At 48.5% G+C, this 20,372-nt stretch overlaps 1 protein-coding gene across 1 annotated transcript in view; it reads right to left on the reverse strand.

The window, feature by feature from the left end:
• Positions 1-33: 33 nt before the first annotated feature.
• Positions 34-20,372, reverse strand: part of VANGL1 (VANGL planar cell polarity protein 1) — a 34,047-nt gene continuing 13,708 nt past the window's right edge. The window contains exons 4-7 of the mRNA XM_084226893.1: positions 8,783-8,916; positions 5,390-5,522; positions 3,196-3,430; positions 34-1,998 (exon numbers count right to left, since the gene is read on the reverse strand). Coding sequence (XP_084083019.1) covers positions 1,738-1,998; positions 3,196-3,430; positions 5,390-5,522; positions 8,783-8,916 — 763 coding nt within the window. The 3' untranslated portion in view covers positions 34-1,737. The remainder of the gene's footprint in view (positions 1,999-3,195; positions 3,431-5,389; positions 5,523-8,782; positions 8,917-20,372) is intronic.

Consider the following 20,372-nt stretch of genomic DNA (forward strand, 5'->3'; position numbering starts at 1 on the left):
AGGATGGACCCTCCTGCCCTGTTCCCAGCATCCCTTTTTAAGGCGGCTGCTCCCTGTGGACACCAGCCAGCCCATGCCTGCCATGGGAAGGGCTGGGAAAGGCCAAAAGGGACAGGAGGGGCTGTCACAGCCCTCTGCAGAAGACTCTGCAGGCTGGAAATGAAAGGCACTGACTGGAATTAGGGCCTTCTTGGTTAAGACATCCATATGGAGGGCAGGCTAGATCCTGCCCGATAAGAAATATTTGCATGGCAAAAGACTGAGCAGAATAAATTGATCATTTACATTCACATGGATCTCAAGGGACCTTCAGGTCACTGCCAGCCTTGCAGCTGGCTCCAGTCACTCCATGCTCTGCGCTGGCAATCACACTTCAGACACCGATTTGGGCTCGCCATTAAAAACAAACCTTCCAAACTCATGTGTGACTAAATTCACGCATGAAAGCTGCACTGGTGGGCAAAGGCAGCCTCACAAACAAAACTGCATCTCTCAGAAGCAGATCCCAACGCTGAGCAGAAACTCCCTCAGTACAGCAAGGCCAAGAAAGGCAGGCAGATTTTCAACATTCAGGCATTGTTTGGTATTTCTTAGCTACAGCAGAAGGCGTACGGTGGGGAAGGACTCATTGCAGTGTTTTCAGAGCACAACAGTTCTCCAAAGCAAGTGAATGGGGCACAGGTCAGCCTTTCCCTGGCTCCTCTCCTGAAGGAGGGAAGTGTTTCTGCCCCTCTTTTCTCCAGACACACTTGAAGCTGGCTAGAGAGGGAGGGGCACATTCCTGCCTGCACCCCCCCCTTCCCCTCAAAGAGGCTGTCAGACGTAGGGAGGGTCTGTGATTTACCTAAGGAGGAGCCAGCTACTTACTGACCCTGTCCCAGTGCAAATACACAGCCTTTGCAGGTGCAAAAGGAAGCAGCAGTGCCTGAAGAAACATTCAGAAAGCCAGACAGAGGAGACAGAAAAAGGAAGCCTTGGGCCTGCCTGAGAAAGATGCTGACAAGCAGGACAGAGAGAAGCAGAGGAGAGGTAGCAGGGAGCCGTGACATGAAGAACAACTTCACTAACAAGCACTGATTCAGGAAAAAAAAAAAAATTGAAGAGCTGCAAATGGGCTGATCCAGTTCAAGACAAGCAATTTCACAGAGGGTGAAACCATCCCATTATGCCCATACAGGTCTGGCACTGACAGAAGAGGCACGTGGCAAGGAGAAGAAGAAGAATAAAGAATAAAAGTCTCCTCACACCCCCACCCTTTGATATCCCCTCCTCCCCAAGTGAGGAGGGACTGTGGCACCCTGTGCCAGGAGATTTCTGTGAGGGACAGGTGAGCAATGAGCCCTCAGGAGCAGCCACAGGTGGCAAAAGCAGAGACACAAGGGTGCAGGCGTGCATGGTGTAAGGCAGCGCTCCAGCAACAACTCTGACACTGCAGCCGTGCAGAGAAAGACAGCGTGAGATTTACAGGATGCCTGGAAAGAGGGGCAAAGAAAAAAATCTGTTCTGTCTCCAAGGCTGAGCTAACTGAGCCAAGTTGCCCTGTTGCCTCTTAAGATACTTCTTCCTAGGTAAGATATCCCAACTCCCCCCTCCCCTTTCCAAATAAAGTGCAGATGGTCAAATATTACTGGTCCATCATCTGCCAGTTTCAGTCAGCATTGGGGAAATTAAACCCAAAAGCACAATATTGAAAAAAACAAAAATAAAAATCTCCCAACAACCCACCCTCAAAATCCCTTAGACTGAAGTCTCAGACTGTAAGCGGAGGACAAATTTATGAGATTTAGGGTCTATGAACTCTTCTGAGAGTTTGATGAAGGGGATTTTTTTCACATTAACAACAAGGCTGAAGTCCAAGCACTTGAGGACAAACACGACGCCGTCTTGTAAGCCGCTTGTGACTGCTTCCTCGCTGACCAGCGTCCACTGCTTGGAGAACCAGCGATCCCTGTCATACTGGAGGGTTGGGCCTGGGTTGAGGTAACGCTCCAGGAATGCCTGCCAAGAGCAGGACACACGTTAGCACCAGCCCCACAACTCACCCTGCTCTCTTCCCATCCCCAAATACAGCCGCGAGCACGGGCTTGCCATGCTGCAAATTGTTTCAGCTTTAACACTTCAGAAGACATCTTCTCCCCAGTCCCTCTCAGCTTTTCAGGCCCAGAAGTAGACACAAACATCAGGAGATCTTCTTTCAGTCCATCCCAGCAAGTTTGCAAAGTATAGCCCTGACTTCTGCCATCAGCACAGCCGTCTGGCAGCAGTTCAGTAGAGCAGAGGTCATTTCTCCTGTACCAGCCCCATAAATGATCCCAGAACTACAGTCCCAGACAGGATAGTGGCTTTCTCCTTCGGGCCAAGCTAAGGTGGCAAACAGATGTCTCCATGTTTTCAGCCTGAGGGTGCAAAACTGAAAACAGAATGCAAAATGCCATTTGACCTTGCTTGTATTTTAAAGTCCCTCTGCAATCCTAATGGCAGCAGAAATCCCCTTGCATACCTGGGCAAGGTCCCAGGTGGCTCACAGTGAGAGGGTGCTAAGCCCCACATCTTGACAGTGTTTCTGCTCTTAGTGCAGAAAGTTCTGAGTGAATGTCCAGGAATAAACTCTTCCCTAGGACTGTGGGACATTCTTAGAAAGGAAGGTAGAGCGTGGGAGGGGAATTGTGTAACTCGTCTCCCTTATCATTCAGTCCTTCCCTGTGTCTGCAAGTCAAAAGTCACAGCCTAGGCATGAAGCAGCAAACTATGTTTGATCAAGCAGGTCATGAATTAGAAACACTGTCAGAGAGACAGAGATTTAGGCAATCATTAGCAGCCCAAAATACAGCAAGGCAGAGGGGGCAGAAAACCAAAAAGATCCTTTGCAGGGTGCCACCTGCATCATCCTGCTACGAGAAGCCAGCTGGGAAAACTCCTGTGAATCAAAGCTACCCTTTCAAGCATTTATTAAGCATTCCCTTTGCCAAACTGGATTCAAGAAAAAATACCTCACAGGCACTTTCAGAAAAAAAGACAGAAGACACTGCAGAGGAAATATTACTTCCCCTCAAGACCTGATGCAACCTACACCACACTGGTCAGTTCACAGGGAGCAACTACTAAAGCTTCACTCACCTCCCTTGACAACTTTATGTTCTGCCTGCACACACAGATGTGCCCCCCCTTCTCCCTCCCTCCTGCAGCATTCATTACCTTTGGTGTCATGTTGTTGGTGATGCAGAAGGACAAGTGTTGCAAGATGCTCTCCATGCTGTGGTACTGCTGCTGGCGGGTGGTGCGAAGGTACTTCTGCAGAGCTCTCGCCATGGAGGGGAAGATGGCCTGGGCTGCTTCTCGGGGGTCCATCATCTCTCCTGGAGCTTTCTGCTGTTCCTCTGCCTGGAGGCGTTTGATGTGAGTGAAAGCCTCTTCTACTGCAACCACGAGCCTGCAGCAAAAACATCAGGGCAGCAGGAGTCATAACAAGAAGTAGGATGGATCTGTGGTTAAGGCAGAGCCTGGGAGTCAGGATTTACAAGGCTCCTATTCCCACCTGCCATCAAGTCACTGCCTGCCACCAATTTACACAAAAGCTTCTCTACTGACAGTCTGAGGGGTAGACAGCAGCTCTTCCTTCCTTGCCCAAGCCATCCAGCAACTGAGGGCAATAAACCAGGATTAAGGTTGCAAAGCTCTGAGCACTGCACTTGGTTCAGGCAGCACAGCACAAACATCAGCGACGTGACTCAAACAAGGCACAGCTGCCCTGGCCTTCAACAGGGATCTGAGTACAGCAGTTCCAGCACACGGGACAGGTGGGCACGCAGGGGGAGGCTGACCACACCCCAGAGTCACCCAGGACACAGCCTGCTCCGAGACACTCCGGGCTCACAAGCCGCAGTCTGCTCCCATTTCTACCAGCTGGGCACAGAGCTCGTGCTGCCCAGTGACTGCCCTGCACCCCTCCACTGAGCAGCAGGGGTGAAAACACTCCTCCACCTTCACTCCTAACACTGTAGCTTAAGGCATCCTCTGCAAACCACTCCTGTGTTGGCACAGGTGAGCAAACACAAAGCCCACACCATAAAAGGGGAACAGGTGTCTTATGACACTCATTCCTTCATACTGGGCTAACTTGCAAGTGAGGGGCTAGACTGCGGCTAGTGAGGAAAAAACAATAATGGAAGAGCCACCCAACAGAACTCTTCAGCCCCTTCAGACAGGACTTGTTTTATACTTAATTTCCTCTCAAGTCACCAATGACTGTCCACAATGATCTCAATACCCAATGCATCTTAAAGCCAGGGGCAGCTGCCTCACCACAAGCAGAAGTACAGCATACTGCATTCAGGCTGTACATGAGGAACAGCACGAGAAGTCCTCACCTTTGCCCATTTTGTTTAATTTGACATGGGAGAGGTGGGGGTATAAATGAGTTTTAAACTCCTGGCCTGAAACATCTGGCCTTATGTAGTGACTGATGGTCTCCCTTCTGACTAAGCAGTTGCTCCAACCAAACTCAGCAAGCACAGGAGATGTGCCCAAGTTAGGATGCTACATTTCACAGAAGGGCAAGTTTAAAACTTCCTATTGCTCTGAGGCTGGAAGAGGACCTAAAAGACAGAGGCTATAGAGCACAGGTCAGACTGAAGCAGGCAAGGAGAAGACACAGTGCCAGCACTTTCCCAGTGAAACACACTGCCAAAAGAAAACTCAAAACAATTCAGCTCCTTCCAGTTACGACACATTCCTTCCAAACACAGCTCAGTTCAGGGGAGCCTGCCCATAAGCAACTTGCCTCAAACTGTGAGGTATGCTAACTACAGACTGCAATTAGGCTCCTGAGCAAACAGGGGCACTGTCTCAGATCACCTCAACAAAGCATCAACTCTGCAGCCTAAGCATGACTGGCAGAAGATATATCTATGTTCAAAATAAAATGTAACTGCTTGTGGTCAAGTCTTTCCTCCTCAACTCACTGAAAGCCAGGCAGACTGCCCCTCTGACTAGCCTCAAAACACAAATATTCTCCTTACCTATGAATAGGCAACACCAAGCACTCCACTGATCCCGTCCCTGGACTACTTCAGCTGACAAACTTGGGCATGAGCAGGAATAATGGGATTTCCTGCAGCAACTAACTACAGACTTGTCAAGCACTGGACTGTTCCCCAAGCCACGACACTGCATTAGCTTATCCACCTCGTATACCTGAGCTCGGCCGCCTGCACGCTCTTCTGATAATTCCAGTTGCAAGCTGCCACCGTCCCTAATGTACCTGTGTCACAAGCTCCCTCCCTGTGACAGATTTACAGCCAGCCCTCCCTGCTGGGCTGGGGGCACCTCCAGGCTCGGCGAGCCCCGGGTGGCCGAGGCTCAGAGCAGCAGCCGGGGCAGGGGGCTTTACCTGGCGCGGCGTTTCCTGACGCGGCGCTCGTGGTCGGCCTCCTCGTAGTAGAGCTCGTTGTGACTGGAGTCCCTGCGCCGCGCGGCCGCCGCGATCATGGCCCGCGACTGCCCCGACGCGTTGTTACCCGGGCCTGCGGGGGCAAGGAGGGCACACAGGAGACAAAGGCAGTGTCAGTGCCACGGGGCTGGGGCTGGACACAGCAGCACCCCAGGGCAGCTGTCACTGTGCTCCGGGGCTGCAGCCTTGCCAGCCAAGGCTATAAACCATTCCCTGGTCCTCAGGAGCTCCGGCAGAAACCCTGCGAGGCAGCACAGGCTTAGAGAGGGCGTTCTGGCACGTGGACAAGGGAAGTTAGTTGGGATGGAGGGTCTCACACAACATACACAAAGGCAGAGCGAGGTGAACATGCCAAGGATGCAACTTACCCCCCAGTATATATGCTTTCAGTTTGAAGGCAAAGGCAGCTGGAGCATATCACATTTCAGCATCAAGACAGTGTGAGAGCACAAAAAGTGAGAAGTTGGAAAGAGGAGAGAGACAAACACAAGAACATAATGAGACATGGAGATGAATAAATGAAAGCCAAACTCCAGACAGTTATTCACAAGAAGGGGAAACAGGATGCCAGGGACAGCAAGGTCACCTTCAGACAAAGCACAGGATTTCCCAGAAGGGCAGATGCTGGCAGAGCAGCAGTCCCACAGTAGGGTAAGATGGGGTCTATATGTGCAGTAGCTTCTCATGGCACTCTGAACAGCACCTGCCATTACAACTCCAGCTGCTGTTAACAGATCCTCCACAAGGACAGGGAAGCTGCAATCTGCTCTGTAACACCCAGTCGGTCCACAGAGCTGTCTACTACAAAACCTTAACTAGTGACCTTAAAATACAGTACTAGGTTCTTCAACTCTCCCATGAAACCCTCAGCTCTGGCTTTTCAGGTAATTAAGGTAATAGGGAGAGCAAAAAGGTTGCTCCAGAAGAGTTTACAAACTCTTCTTCCCAGATAGAGGGCAGAGGTGGGTCTACCCAAAGCTAAGTGGTAGTCTAGGACTAACTCCAAGCCACCAAGAGCTGATTTGTGCCAAACTGCTCTGGCCCACACCCTCAGCTGGCAGTGGTTAAGGGCAAATCAATTGCACAGACATGCTCAAAATTATTCTGCTCAAGCAAGGGCAACTCTTTTTAATTTTTTTCCTAAAAAGCCCAAACCAGATTCCAAGACAGAAGCCTGAAACTCACCAGTGGGAAGAACAAGCACAAATAGCTTCTTAAGAGTCTAAACATTTCAGACTTTGTTTGACAGCCCTGAAATGGAGGATATGACTCAAGGGAGACACTAGCTCCCAAATTTGGGTTACATCTGTAATTTGCCTCATCAACTACACCTGGCAATGAAAATACTGGTTTTGAAGGTGAACCTCCCCACTCTGCATAAGAGAGATTACAGCAATATGTTTTTCTTTCCTGGCTGCTGCAGTATCAAATACAAAAGCTGTCAACAAATTAGGCTGCCTTAATAGCATTACTGTCTCTTTACAACAAGGGTATAAGAGACTGTCAGGCTGCCAGGGTAAGCTGCAGCCAGGACTACACTCTGCTTTGTAAGATGGATGGAATCTTCTTAAGGACATGCTTATAAGCCTGAGATTTCCATGTCCACAAAGGCAGCAGCATTGCAAACAGAACAGCCCAGGCAACCAGTACTGCCCCAGAAGGGAAGGCAGGAGTTTCCAGGCCCTGGCAGGCTCACAAGCTTGACACTTGTAAAGGCTGCCAGCCACATCTGCAGCTCGTTTCTGGTTCCTCCTCTTCTAACGAAGCCTCATGAGCTAGCAGCTTCTGAGCCACTCATAATATCAGACTGACAGTCTTTCTCTGAGTCCCACTGTCCCAGCAGGTGCTGCAGGAAAAGAGAGCATGCCAGCTCCTGAAGAGATGCTGCAGTGCAGGAGAAGACCAGCCAGCAATCAGAGTGGCACACCCTGCAGCCAGCCTGGCAGGCTGTGGGGTCTGAATAGTGTGCAGACACCTGGGGCATCAGGAGGCCCTCACCTTCCCTACAGCAGGCCTCACTGAGAGCAAGCAGCTGGAATGAATGATTGCACCTCTAGAAAAACAGAGCATTTCTGTTTGCATGTCTGACTCCTTCTGCTCTCCAACACAACTCAAGCAAGAGCAGCACTCCAGGCAGCAAAGAACACATGATGGGCAACTTGTCCTTCCCCTTCCTCTGTCAGGATAGGAATATCTCACTGTAAGGATCTAAACCTCCAATTAATGTTATGGACCCAGGAGTGCTGCATGAGGTTGGAGAAGCCTTTAGAATAAGGTCTTTGAAACTCACCAAAAATGAAAAAAACCCAAACAAACCAAAAAGGAAAATGAAAACAAAATATTCCACACCCATAAGGCACTGAAACTTTGTTGAAAGCAAAAGAATCATGTTTTTCAATATGACAGATATTCTTCATATTTCTGTCTCCACACCGCGCACACAGAGCCACCTTGCCCAGCTAAGTCCCTTCAGTCTCCTCTCCCCAGCTCTCAAAGCCTTGCAATGCTAACAAATTCAAGGGCAGGACGTGCCTTGGCAACATTCTGTCACACGACTTCAGCCATCCTTCACCATAAAAGCTTTGCAACTCAACTTTGACTCCTCCAAAGGAATGTGCACCTCTATAAGGGCTGCTGGGCACACCCTGCTTAAAAAGCATGGCTTTCACCGATAGGGTTTAAGAGTGTCAAATTATTAAGTCCAGTTTTCACTGCTTTGAGCATCCACATATCCACCCATCCATCCCCTTTTCTAAAGCCCCAAAGCTTGAAAACGGTTTGTAAAACAGGCAAAGCTCAATGGGGATCGTTATCTGTTTGAATTTCCATGGCCACGGGTGAGCCAGGCTCATTTAGTGTGGGGCTGCAGGCTGATGAGCATCACCTTCATCAGCAACTGTTGCTTATACCGTGGCTCCTTCACCTTCCTGAAGGCTGCATGGGAAAGCAGCACAATAAACGACTGGGGAACTCATTTAAGTTAAAAGTTGTGTTTATTGTCCTATCACAACTAAAGACATGACCCAAGGGTGACAAAAAGCAGAGGCTACTTGAAACAAGCAGTGGTGCTGAAAAGTGTCCGGCCACATGACAATTAAACCCGACCCAAAACCTGGCCATTTCACCTGGCAAAGACAAAAGCCTTATTGTGGGCTAAACACATCTGTAAAGTCATCTGGAACTGGCAAACTCAGCACTGCTAGGAAGATTTCCAGCAAGAGACAAGGACTTGGCAAAGCAAAAAGGTGAGAATGCGTGCATAACAAAGCATAAAGTAAATCCAGCCCTTCCCCGTCCCACTCAGTCTCAGAGATCACATTTTACCTCACCTACCATCAACATTGTAGACTTTCAGGCCAGCCATGTGCTTGGCTGCTCGGGATTTGGAGGCTGTTAACAAGGCTGGGTTGTAGACTGTGAAATCTCGGTAGTAATTTTCCAGAACCACCAGTGCAGCTCGTTGGATGCTGAGGAAAGAAGAGAAAACAAAATAAGATAACACCCCTCAGATTGAAATAAGCTCTCTTATTTCCATAAAATATAAAAAAAATTAGGAAGGAAGAATAGTGATATTATGCAGAGCTGTCACACCTACAGGACCGTGCAATACACAAAATATTAATTACTCTCTCTAGGACCTGAAATTTCATTTGAGATGCAAGATAAGTATCTCTGCCCTCAGCTCAATAGGAGGATGTCAGGAAATCCCTAAACAAGGGCAGCACACAGAGTGAAGCACTAGTCTGCCTGCAGCACGGGAAATGACAGAACAAGAGCTCAGTACAATCCCTGTGCTGCAGAGACCTTGCTCAGGCTGAAAACCACAACAGCACACGGGTTTTGCTGTAGCTGGCCAGCTTGGATGGAGGGACCAGCTCCGGATGGATGCTTTTCCCTCCGAGTCACTTCCAGCCGCACCTCGCAGCTCCCCGGACCGCCTCCATCCCAGCACCGACAAGAGTGTGATCTCTGGAGCTTTCACAGCAAGATAAGATCGCTGCCTGAGGAATTCGGCTGCCAGAGACAGGATTACTCAGTATTGCTTGTTAAATCCCTGGCTAGGGACAGAATGAGGAGCAGCGACACTCCCTCCATCCCTTTGAAGGGATGCCTCTACATAAAATGACGACACATGGGAGCAAAACAAACACACGCGCCAGCAGCAGGAAAGGCTCAGCCCAGAGGTATCTTGCTTTGCGATCATTTTGACATCGGAGAGAGATGTCTGTAGGCGCCGCTACCAACAAACAGGGCAGCACTTCAAAACAAGCCCGGGCTCTGGTGTTTAAGGATGCGGGAATAGGACACAGCTCTCTCCACGCTGCTCTGGCTCTGTGCCTCAGCGTGGCACCGGCGCTCTCAGCAGATCACCAGGATCACCCACTCAGCCAACGGGAGTTCGCCAAGGACCACGCTAAAAGTTATTTTTGTGCGTTCGAAACTGAAGTGTAACTGCTAACACATTTGTTGCCAGTTAATTGGAAAGGTCACACTTACCAACAAGGCCTCTCCGAAGGAAAGCAAAAAAGTATTCTCACACATGTTACAACACAGGAAGAAAACATTATAGGGACGGTAACACGGGAAAATACGACATTAACAGATTAAGCCCTAAATTCAGTGCTCGGCATATTCTGTGTGTGTTCCCAGAGGAGCAATTTAAATTTTCCTGTGCTTTGTGCTAATATTAAAATTCTGCATGACACCCAAGTAATTTAAACACACACACTCATCCCACCATCCTCACTCTACAGCTGCCACACTCCCACCGATCAGTGAATTAAGCACAGATGCCAGCCCATTCAAGAGATTCTGAGAAAGAAGAACAAACCCAGACTTGTTCACTGAGCAGCTTCATCAGTCAGTATCATGGCACATCAGCATTCACTTGCTGTGTACCTTTGAGATGATGAATTTAGCTTTTGAAGCAAATTCCATCCTTAGGATAGTTTGGAGGGATCCAGGTAGAATGTCTTAAAGAAGTTTTACCTTTCAGGTGCCACTCCTTCATATTTCCTCAGCTTACATTTGGTAAAAGCAACTCCACTAATGCACTCAGCGACTGATTTGTGATAAAGAGCCACTAGTTAACTAAGGAAACAATTTTCCTTTGATAAAGAAGTACAGACTGATCCACTGCCAGACACACAGAGATGCTGATACTGAACAGGTGAAAGCAGTTTTATTTCTCCCTGCAAAGTTCTGATTTCTACTGTGAATTTGCTGCAGCCTATAAACAAAATTTCATAAAAGTAATAATGTGGCAGAAGCACATATTCCCCCTTCTGACTGCATTCAAACATGATCAAGTTTTTCCATCTCGGCTTCCCAGGAAGATAAAACTCCATAGAGTTTCATCACAAAACACTTTGTTTGGAAAATTAGGACCAACTCAAAACAGGAAGATAAAAATGAACAGAGTTATTCTCTGTTAATATACTGTACTCATTTCAAACAGCACTGGAACTTCCATCCCAGCGGTGGGAAATGTTTGGGAGCTCCACTGACCAACTTGGTCTATTAGGGCAAAACACAATGCATCACAGCAGAGAATAATTTATTTTTATACATACACATTTTCCCTGGATCCCACCAAGAGCATTATCATCAGGATGCCAGCTTTCCCCACCCAACATCCCTTCCATCCCCTCATTAAAAAACCTTCCCCACCAATTCATTGGCACGTGCACTCAAAATCCAAACATAACAAAGCTTTTACATTGCAGCAAGCAACGATTGTTGTTCTGAAAATTAAAGCCCGGGTATTTGTTGCTGATGCAAATCCAGTACAGGCTCAATCCCACACATGAGATACCCCAGTCACACAGAGGAGTCTCTCTTCTGGGAGAGAAAGGTAATAAACATCAGTTTCCTGAATTTCTGCCAGCCCATTTCTGTCTCCCATGTAGTCCATCCTAAGCGTGGCAGGTTAGGAAGACAACTACAACTCTTGAAATTCTCTGTCACAGGAAAAAAAAAATTAAAAGCTGCAGACAAGTAAATTAAAAGGGCCGCAATGATTTGCAAGAGCAAGGAAAAGGCTGAATCAGAACCTCCTGGGCTGTCTTGCCCAACCTCTGCACCCACATCAAGGGCAAGGCTCACCCTGGCCGGCGCAGGACAGCCAGCCCTGCCCCGCACGGTGCTGCAAAGAACAAGAACCTGTGCCCGGCCCGGCCCCGAGCAGGGCAGGAAGGCACCGGGGCTCTGCTCAGAACCCCGCCAGCAGCCGGGAAACCGCGGGCACGGCAGCGCCCAGGGCAGCCCGCAGCAGAGCAAGCGCCTCGGAGGGCAGCCCGCTGCCTCCCGAGAGCGATCCTGGGGCTCCCCAAGCTGGGCAGACCCTCGGCTGCGCTGTGAGCAAGGTGGAGCCGGGGCAGGAAGCCGCCTGTCCAGCCACACGGCAGCTCCCGGGGGAATGAGAGCTGGCAGCCTTCCTGGAGGCCGCGTCTGGAGAGGCGGCTTCCCCGCGGCGCTGCCTCGGGAAGAGTTCAGCACCATGTCGGTCACTGCATTCATTCACCCGCGTTTCAGCGAGCCGCGCCGGGGCTCCGCTTTTGTTCAGCGCTTGGAAAGAATGGGGAGGGGCAGGAAGAAAACGAACAGAAAGTTTCGATATTTAATCGCCCGTATGAAAGAGGTCAGAGCGAGGATTGTTCTCACGTCCCATCGAGAGGGTCTGGCAGCCCGGCATATTTCCGGCATTGTAGCAAACTACCAGAAAAAGCATATCACAGAAACACAGAAATCATCACAGAAAGGCTTGGGGTGGAAGGGACCTTCAAGATCATCTAGTTCTAACCCCACCCCCCTCCACCCCCGCCACGGGCAGAGTACAAAAATCAGGACACAAAAAGAATTTCCATGGAACAGTTCAGATTCAAAACTTATGGCACAAGAGGAAAACGTCTTGCACGACCCAGCAGCCGACTGGAAACAGTTTTCCTGGCAGGCAGTGTCGGTGAGGCTCTAGGCTTTGGTGCTCTGCGTTTTGTGCAGTCGGAGGGTTGCTTGTTTCTCGTGATTAGTTTCACTGCCCTGGAGAAGGCCATGTCACAGCATGCTGCCAGGAGCGAAAGCAAACAAGCAGACCCAGCAGAAGCACATAGTACCCCATGGCATTTGGCAGCAGAGAAATGCAGAGCCCTTTACTAACAGTAATGAATTAACTTTTACAGGGCATCCAAGGAAGTGGAGGAGGGGACTATGTGACAAAGGTAGCAACTATTTTTTTCTCTCCAAGGGGTAAGTCAGGAGCAGTTTTGCCTGAGTACTTGCTGCTACAAAAGATTTGAATATTTGCAGTTTTGCCATATCCTGTGCCTCAGAGGCTACTTAGCGTTTGCCTCCTGTGACACAACCGTGACACAATTGAACTGTGACACAACTGTGACAACACTGAAATTGGCTTTTCTTAGTGGATTTCTAGGAAAACAGTCCGATACTATACTGAAGCAAAGCACAAGGAAAGAAGCCTGTTTATATCATCAAAATACTGGCTTTGGACACTGGTGGGTTCTAGGAAAAGGGGTTTGAGTTTTATGAAGTGGTGGGAAAGAGTTGGTGAAAATAAAAAAAAAGGAGAGGAAAAAAGATTAAAAATTGAAGCCACACCTCTATGCACCTGTCACTCACATGGTTTTAGCAGTTTTGTGCTTTCCTGCTAAGCTAGAAATGTAGCCTTTCATGGTACTATACCAAACATCAGGAGACACAAAATCATTGAGGGCAGAGGAGTGCCCCACACTTTTGCAACAGATCTATGTACACATCCAGAAAGAGCTGAGCTGTTCTACCAGAGCATTCTTGCTATGGATGCAGATCTTGCAGCATCAGGGTTTAGAGTGAGCCACACACACCTAAAATACACAGGGACAGTCAGAGGTTTGATGACTGCTGTGCTAATTGAGGGCTGAGGAAGCCTGGGGTTATTTAATCAAATGGTTCCCAGCATAGACTCCTCTCCTCCAAACAAGGTTTTTTTAACATTCCTCAAAACAGGCACGGTATCAAAACAAGCCAAGGTCTCTGGGCACATTAAACACTTGCCACAGCCAATTGGGAAGTTCGGCACCGCAAAGAAAAGCTGAGAAAAGATTCCACAGCCTTCCAAGGAGAGCCAGCTTTGCCTTACCAGATGCCTCCAGCCTACAACTGCATCGAGCTCGCCTACTGCAAGAGATACTGAGGTCTCCTGGGGCACTGAGCTGCCCATCCACAGCACTTTGTACTCTCTAGCAGCGCTGTCAGCTCACACCCAACAGGCTCAGAGCACTGCTCCGCCCTCCCTTGCAGTACAACCACGTCTCCCTCCCAGAAAACTCCCTTCTTTCCCTTTCTCATACACTTTTGCCAGAGCACAGAGCTAGGGCTCAAGTTCCTGATCCTTCACCCTGTTGGACTGTTTTCCCAGAGCAAAGTCAACAGAATGAGAAATAAAACTGGAAATAGACAATTGAAGTCAAACTGCTTCCCACACCAACATCCCTGCTGAAGATGATTACAGAAGGGATTGCCACCATCCTCAATGCAGACTTACCTCCCTGCTCTGCCTGTCTCAGCTACAGGTGAGGCCAGCACAGGCTGCCCAGACAGATGGCCCTGGGCAGCACTGCCACACCAAGCAACACCTTGGAGCAGGGCTCCCAAGAAGACCAAGGTCATGCAGAAGCACTTGGCAGTGCTGGCAGAAGCACAAATGCCTTGGCTACGGTTTTGTCCCCTCCAGTAAACAGAGCCCGAGTCAGATCTCAGCAGAGATGCCAAGACAAGGAACTTCTCCAGCAGCTGTGGCCAAACAAGCAGAGCAGAAAAATGCCTTTTGATCGTCATAACTACAAGAGCATTTCAGTTTGGTGCAGTCAAGAGAACAGGACTGCAGCTCCTAAGAAAAGGAAAACCACATTTTCTTGTCAGACAACCACAACTGAGATCTCCACTTGGCTAAGGCAGGCAAGCACAATCCTCGCCCTCCCTGGCACCGGGCAACCAGGACACAGCAGGTTTGTTTTAGATACCCAACTTCTGGCATTTGGTGAGGCAGGGAAAAGAATTTGCAAGGCCAAACCTTTATCAGGGAAGGGAAGAAAATCTCATCATAGTAGCAGGTTGTCGGCCTGATGGCAGCACAGCTGCTGCCCCCAAGGAAGTGAACATCCATCCATTAATGGTGTCGTTTATATGGAACCCAAACACACAAAAGGTTTGCCCCAGTTTTGCAGTGACCCATCTCCATATTTTCTCTTCCCTCACAGCCTTTTTTTAACTACATGGAAGGGAAAGGAAAGGAATTTAAAGTGTGTCCTCATCTACATGCAACACTGGACATCTGAACAACACATGACTGCTGTAAATTTAAGGAAAGCACCAGCTGAGTTTCTAACCACAGATCTCCCCTCTTCTGCCCTGTGCAGTCCAAGATGCATTGCTCTCCAACAGACATTTAAAGTTTCATCTTTTGCAAGACAAAAATCAGAACCAACACACCAGCTGAGCAATACCATCGTTCACTGCTGATGTAGAAGAGATTTCAACATAGATATTTTCTGAATGAGAGAGAGAGAGGAGTAGAATTCATTTTCAGGTTGGGTTTTCGGTTTGTTTTCCCCAAACCTCAAAAGCAGCCTAGTGAAAACCCTCCAGTACAGGTGAAAAAGAAAAGGATCTCTGCAAGTCTACTACTAACTCTGCTGTTACATTTGAATGTTTTTATTTTGAAGGGAAACTGTGAGTATTTTTAAAAACCAGGATTTTACAGGAGGGCATGATCAAACTTGGGGGCTGGGGGGAAATAACTCCTTTACCTCATACAAAGCAAACAAGCTACTTACTTAAGCCTTCCTGAGGAATCCTATAAAGGCACTCCCAGGCCAGCACTAAAAAGATGCTGCTACTCAAGTACAGAGCACGAAGTTTTAGCCAGCAGCTATAAAACCCCAGCAAACCCAATGGCATGCTCCCACTGCAGTTCTCCTTCTGAGAAACTTCCAAGCCTTTTACCTCAGGAAGTTAACTGGTCTTCAGGGTACCAGCACACAGCCTGAATGTTTTCCCCAGTCACCTTTATTGGTAGAACCTCAGAACTTGATTAATGCCTTCCCAACAGCTGCACTGCCCTTCTTTCCACTTCCAACAGCTGAAGGTGGCAGCTAGTATAATAGCCTAGGAAAAACCCCAGAACACAACTGGTAATATGTAGTGAGTAGGAGGAAGAGGAGGAGAGCACAGTCCTCTCACTCAAGGAGTGGTCCAAGAGGTCCAATAATATGATTTACCAGGAAAGAACAATCACTGTGTTGGGGTCAGATGCTGTGACAGCACCACACTTCTCTTCCTCAGTAACACCATGAACATCTCATTTCACGGTAGGCAGTACCAATGGACACAAAGATCATAAAGACACATGTTACCTCCAACACCATGTTCAACAGACAGAACATGAAATAAGCTGTAAAAGTCTAACCTGAGTTTTAGAAACAATGGAGGTTCTGGAGCACCAGAAGAGCACCTTCCTATGCAAGGCAGAGGACTCTCTTTGGAAAAAAACAAGATTTAATCCCTTGCTGAGACTAAGCTTCCTGCCAGGTTCCCTGTATACAATTCTAGGAGGCCTTACTGCAGCAGGTCAACCTAGGTAACTGGAAAGGTTGCCTTCCAGTCCCCCAGAGAATAGAAAAGGGAGTTTGACATACGGCAAATTCACATGGCCCCAGTTGCCACAGCCCATCCATGGGGATGGGTGAGTGTACAACAAGAGCAGCTTCAGGAGCTGCATCTGAACGAGCAGCTTGTGAAAGCCTGAAGATGTGGTGCAACAAACTTCTCCCTCAGAAACTGAGGAACCCAGATGCCAGGAGAGCAGGCTCCAAAGCAAACTGCCCACATCCTCTTATGCCAAGATCACCTCTCCAAGGGGAGCAGCCTGTGTGGGGAGGTGCTGTCAAGCACTTACCATGCAGATACCTAGCAAAACCACTAAATCCAAATGGTATAGCTCAGGGATTAGCCAGGGCAGCTTTCAGGCACTCACAGCTTGGGCTGCATTTGAGCCAGTTCCTCAGGCCCCAATGACCACATGCAGATGCCCCAACAGCTCTCAAACTAGACATCCGCTTCCCTTTGATGCCATACAACACCTTCAAACAGAAAGAGAACACTTGCCACCAGCATCTCATTGCTCCAGGGTCTGCTGCAACACAGACAAGAAACATGAGAGGCAAAGGAGCTGCCTGTGCCCTGCCATGTATCTGCCGTGTCCCAGACACCTGCAGTGAACCAAAACAACACCTGGCCAGACATCCACACCTCAAGCCCCACCCAGCACCCTCAGGAGCCACTAGTAGTTTAACTGGACCTGGAGAGCAGCAGCTACTGGATCCAGCAGCTAGAGCTCAGAAAGGGGTTTCCAAAGGTGCTGCTAGCACACCAAACATTTGTCTCCATGATATGGTTTTGCCAGGTGGTGGGGGTATCCACCAGGGAGCTAATGAGAGTATTATCTTGCTTATTCCTGAGAAAAAAAACAGAAGCAAACCACCAGCTATTGTCTGCTCACACTAAAGTAAAGCCAAAACTGTGAAAGGCTTTCTTCAACTGAGGAAATGGGCAGTTTGGGAAGGAAAACAGTGCAAGAAGAACATTAAGGGGACAATTTAAGTGAAAAGGTGATGGGAAGAAACTGCTGATGAGCTTTCCCCACAAACTTGCACAGCATAGTAGACACAGGCACCCCAGAAATACACGGGTGTTGACAAAGAAGGGACAAGTTGCCTTCCCCAGGCACTGTGGGTCTTGCATCCAACTGCCAGGAGTCCAAAGGGATCCACTTGTCCACATCCAACTCGACACAGACCCATGACCAATTTGAGAGAGTCAGGGACACTGCTGAAGCCAATCTTGCAGTTAACATTTGCACAGCTGAGCAGATTATTGAGGCCAATGAGCCCTGTGGAAGAAGACCTGCATGACCCAAGATAATAATTTACAAAATGCAGTCTCACAGCTGGAGATAGGACTATAACAAAACTCCACAGAAGTAAGCTGCCATCCATTTGTGCACCATGTCCAGCTCTGAATCTTCAAGGACATGACCTGAGGTGCACCAGACCAATCCCTCATGCTTGGCCCAAGGCTGGTCTCCTGTAGGTCAGATGGACAAGGGAGGAGAAACAAGGACTTGGAAGCTCTCCCTTCCCCAAAGCTCAGCAGAGGAGCAAACTTTTGCAGACGGAGCTGTGTCCCACCAAGGAGGGCTCCTGCAGACTGCAGGAATCTATGGGGCCTGATGGGATTCATGCAATACTCCTCAAAGAGCTGGCTGATGTCACTGAAAAACCTCTCTTGAGGATTTTTGAGCAGTCACTGTCCTGATTTTCAAGAAAGGCAAGAAGGAGGATCCCAGATACTACAGGCCTGTCAGTGTCACTTCAGTGCCCGGTAAAGTGATGGAGAAGATTATTCCAAGAGGTATTGAAAAACACCTGAAAGTGTGATAACAACACAGTCATCCCTCACAGCCAGCACAGCTTCATGAGAGGAAAGTCCTGCTTATCAAACTTCACTTCCTTTCATGACAAGGTAGCCCAGCTAGTTGATCAAGGGAAGCCAGTTGGTGTCATCATCTTGGATTTCAGTAAAGCTTTTGATATTGTCTCTCACAGGATTCTACTGGACAAGGTGTCCAGCATTCAGCTAGATAAACACATCATGTGATGGGTGAGCAAATGGGTCAGGCACAAAGGGTTACAGTCAATGGGGTGACATCAGACTGGAGACCTGTCACTAGTGGGGTTCCACAGGGCTCCATCCTCAGTCCCAGGCTCTTCAACATCTTCATAAGTGCCGTGGACATTTATGGAAGGGATACTAAGCAATTCTGCAGATGATACAAAACCAAGAGGAACAGCTGATGCCCTTGAAGGCAGGCAGGCCCTGCAGAGAGACCTGGGCAAATTACAGGGCTGGGCAATTACCAACCATGTATATATAGTTCAACAAGGGAAAGTGACAGATTCTGCACGTGGGATGGGGCAATTCTGGATGTACAGACAGACTGGGGAATGAGATGCTGGACAGCAGTGCCACAGAAAGGGACCTGGACATCCTGGTCAATGACAAGTTGAATGTCAGTCTGCAGCCCTGAGAGAATTCTATCCTGTATCTTTCCCTCAGCTCCACTAAACCTTTCCTCCATCACCACAAGCCTTTGCAACCATTAAACACTACAAGGGTAGTTAAGAAGATGGCAGAAATTAAGGTGAGCAAAATAATCCAAGCAGAAAAATACACACACAAAGTGCAAAGCTACATGGATAATAGAGACATCAATTACCAGTTCCCCAATTCCACCAGCGCATTGCTGTGCAACTAGACAATATTTCTTTGGGAGGGGTGAGGAAGGATCAGGCTGTTGACAGGATTTTTTTGTGCAGCAGCATTAGCTTAAGAAGTGATGCAGAACTATGATCAAGCATTTATGTAATTGAGGGGTGTACTGAGTATTTCTGAGGGAGGTGTAACCTCTTTCAAAAGTTTCTACACACTTGAGGTTGTATTTAGATTTAGGGAGTTTCAAACAAGTCAGGGGGACAAACAATACCCAGGTGTGCTTTACCTGCTGAACACAGGAGTTAGGAGCAAGAGCACGAGATTACCCTGCATGCAAGGGTGGGCTAAGACAGACACTTAGTGCACACACAAGGGACAAAATATCAGACACCCCCAAACCCTGAGCATCAGGGCACCTGTCAGCTTCCAGCTCAAGCCCGTGTCCTGCTCAAGCACCCAGAAACCCTGCAGAAGTTGGGAACATATGGGACCTGGATTACCATTTCCAGTTCCTGGGAGCAGCATAATCCATGACAGTGATGCATTTCCTCTTTCCAGCATACACACATGCTATGCCTCTGATTAGTCTGAGCCTCAAATGAAAAAAAGAAGATGCAGGACCTGGCAGGTATGGCAAGAATTTTGTAAGAGTCTGCATTTAAACAAGATAATTTAAAGCCTTTTCATGCTTCAAATAAGGCCAGTCTTTAGCCAAGGAATTCTGCAAGCTACATGAATAGTGATGAAGTAACTAAGGGTGGGGCTTTTTGTTAGTAGCTTTTTTGAGGGTGGGAGAAGGGGTTAGTTGCTGATTTAGAGTGTTCCTTTTAAGTCAAAGCTAAGAAGTACAGCTTTAATTCCAAGGAAATAACAAAGTGTTCAAAGCTTCTACTGGCAGTGAAACTCCAGTCCTGCAATAGGACTTCACATTTAGATGCCTCAGCCATGAAACATCAGCATACAGCTCTTGAGCCTACAGCTGCCTGGTCAGATGCTCTCTCAAGAAAGAGGACCATCTCAGGTGGGGATTCCCAGGTGGGGATGGGATTAATGTGGCAGGACTTTGAATGAGGTTTTCTTTTCAGTCAATAGAGCAGCTTTAACTTGTTCTAGGGCTCCTCTAAAAACACCTGGGAATGCTGTTCTCCTGCAAGCCACACAGACAGGCCTGAAGAGGCAGCATCCATGTTAGCCACTAGCAGACCTTTGTACCCAGACATGTATCAGCTCTCAGACCACAGCCCAGTCTTACCTGCACAGCATCCCTCCACCACACAACATCCATCACAAAGCTCCACCCCAGCAGCTTTGCACAAGCAAGGGCCACCTGATTTTATAACCAGCACTCAGCAACCCTACGAACAGCACTGGAGCTACAGGGACGTGACCTGGAGCTCCAAGCTGAGAGAAAAAAAATCCAGCCCCAGCAAGGATACAGATAACCTTCTACCAGGACTAGAGGAATGCAAGCCAGAGTCAGCAGCCTGAAGCTCCAAACCACAGCCAAGGTCCTTACTGCTGTGCCAGGAATCTGTTTTCCTGTCAGCCAGGGAATAGCTCTCCCCACATTGTCAGCTGATGTCCCCACTTGACCTAC

This window comes from Fringilla coelebs (assembly GCF_963513975.1).
Source record: "Fringilla coelebs genome assembly, chromosome: 2".
Lineage (NCBI taxonomy): Eukaryota > Metazoa > Chordata > Aves > Passeriformes > Fringillidae > Fringilla > Fringilla coelebs.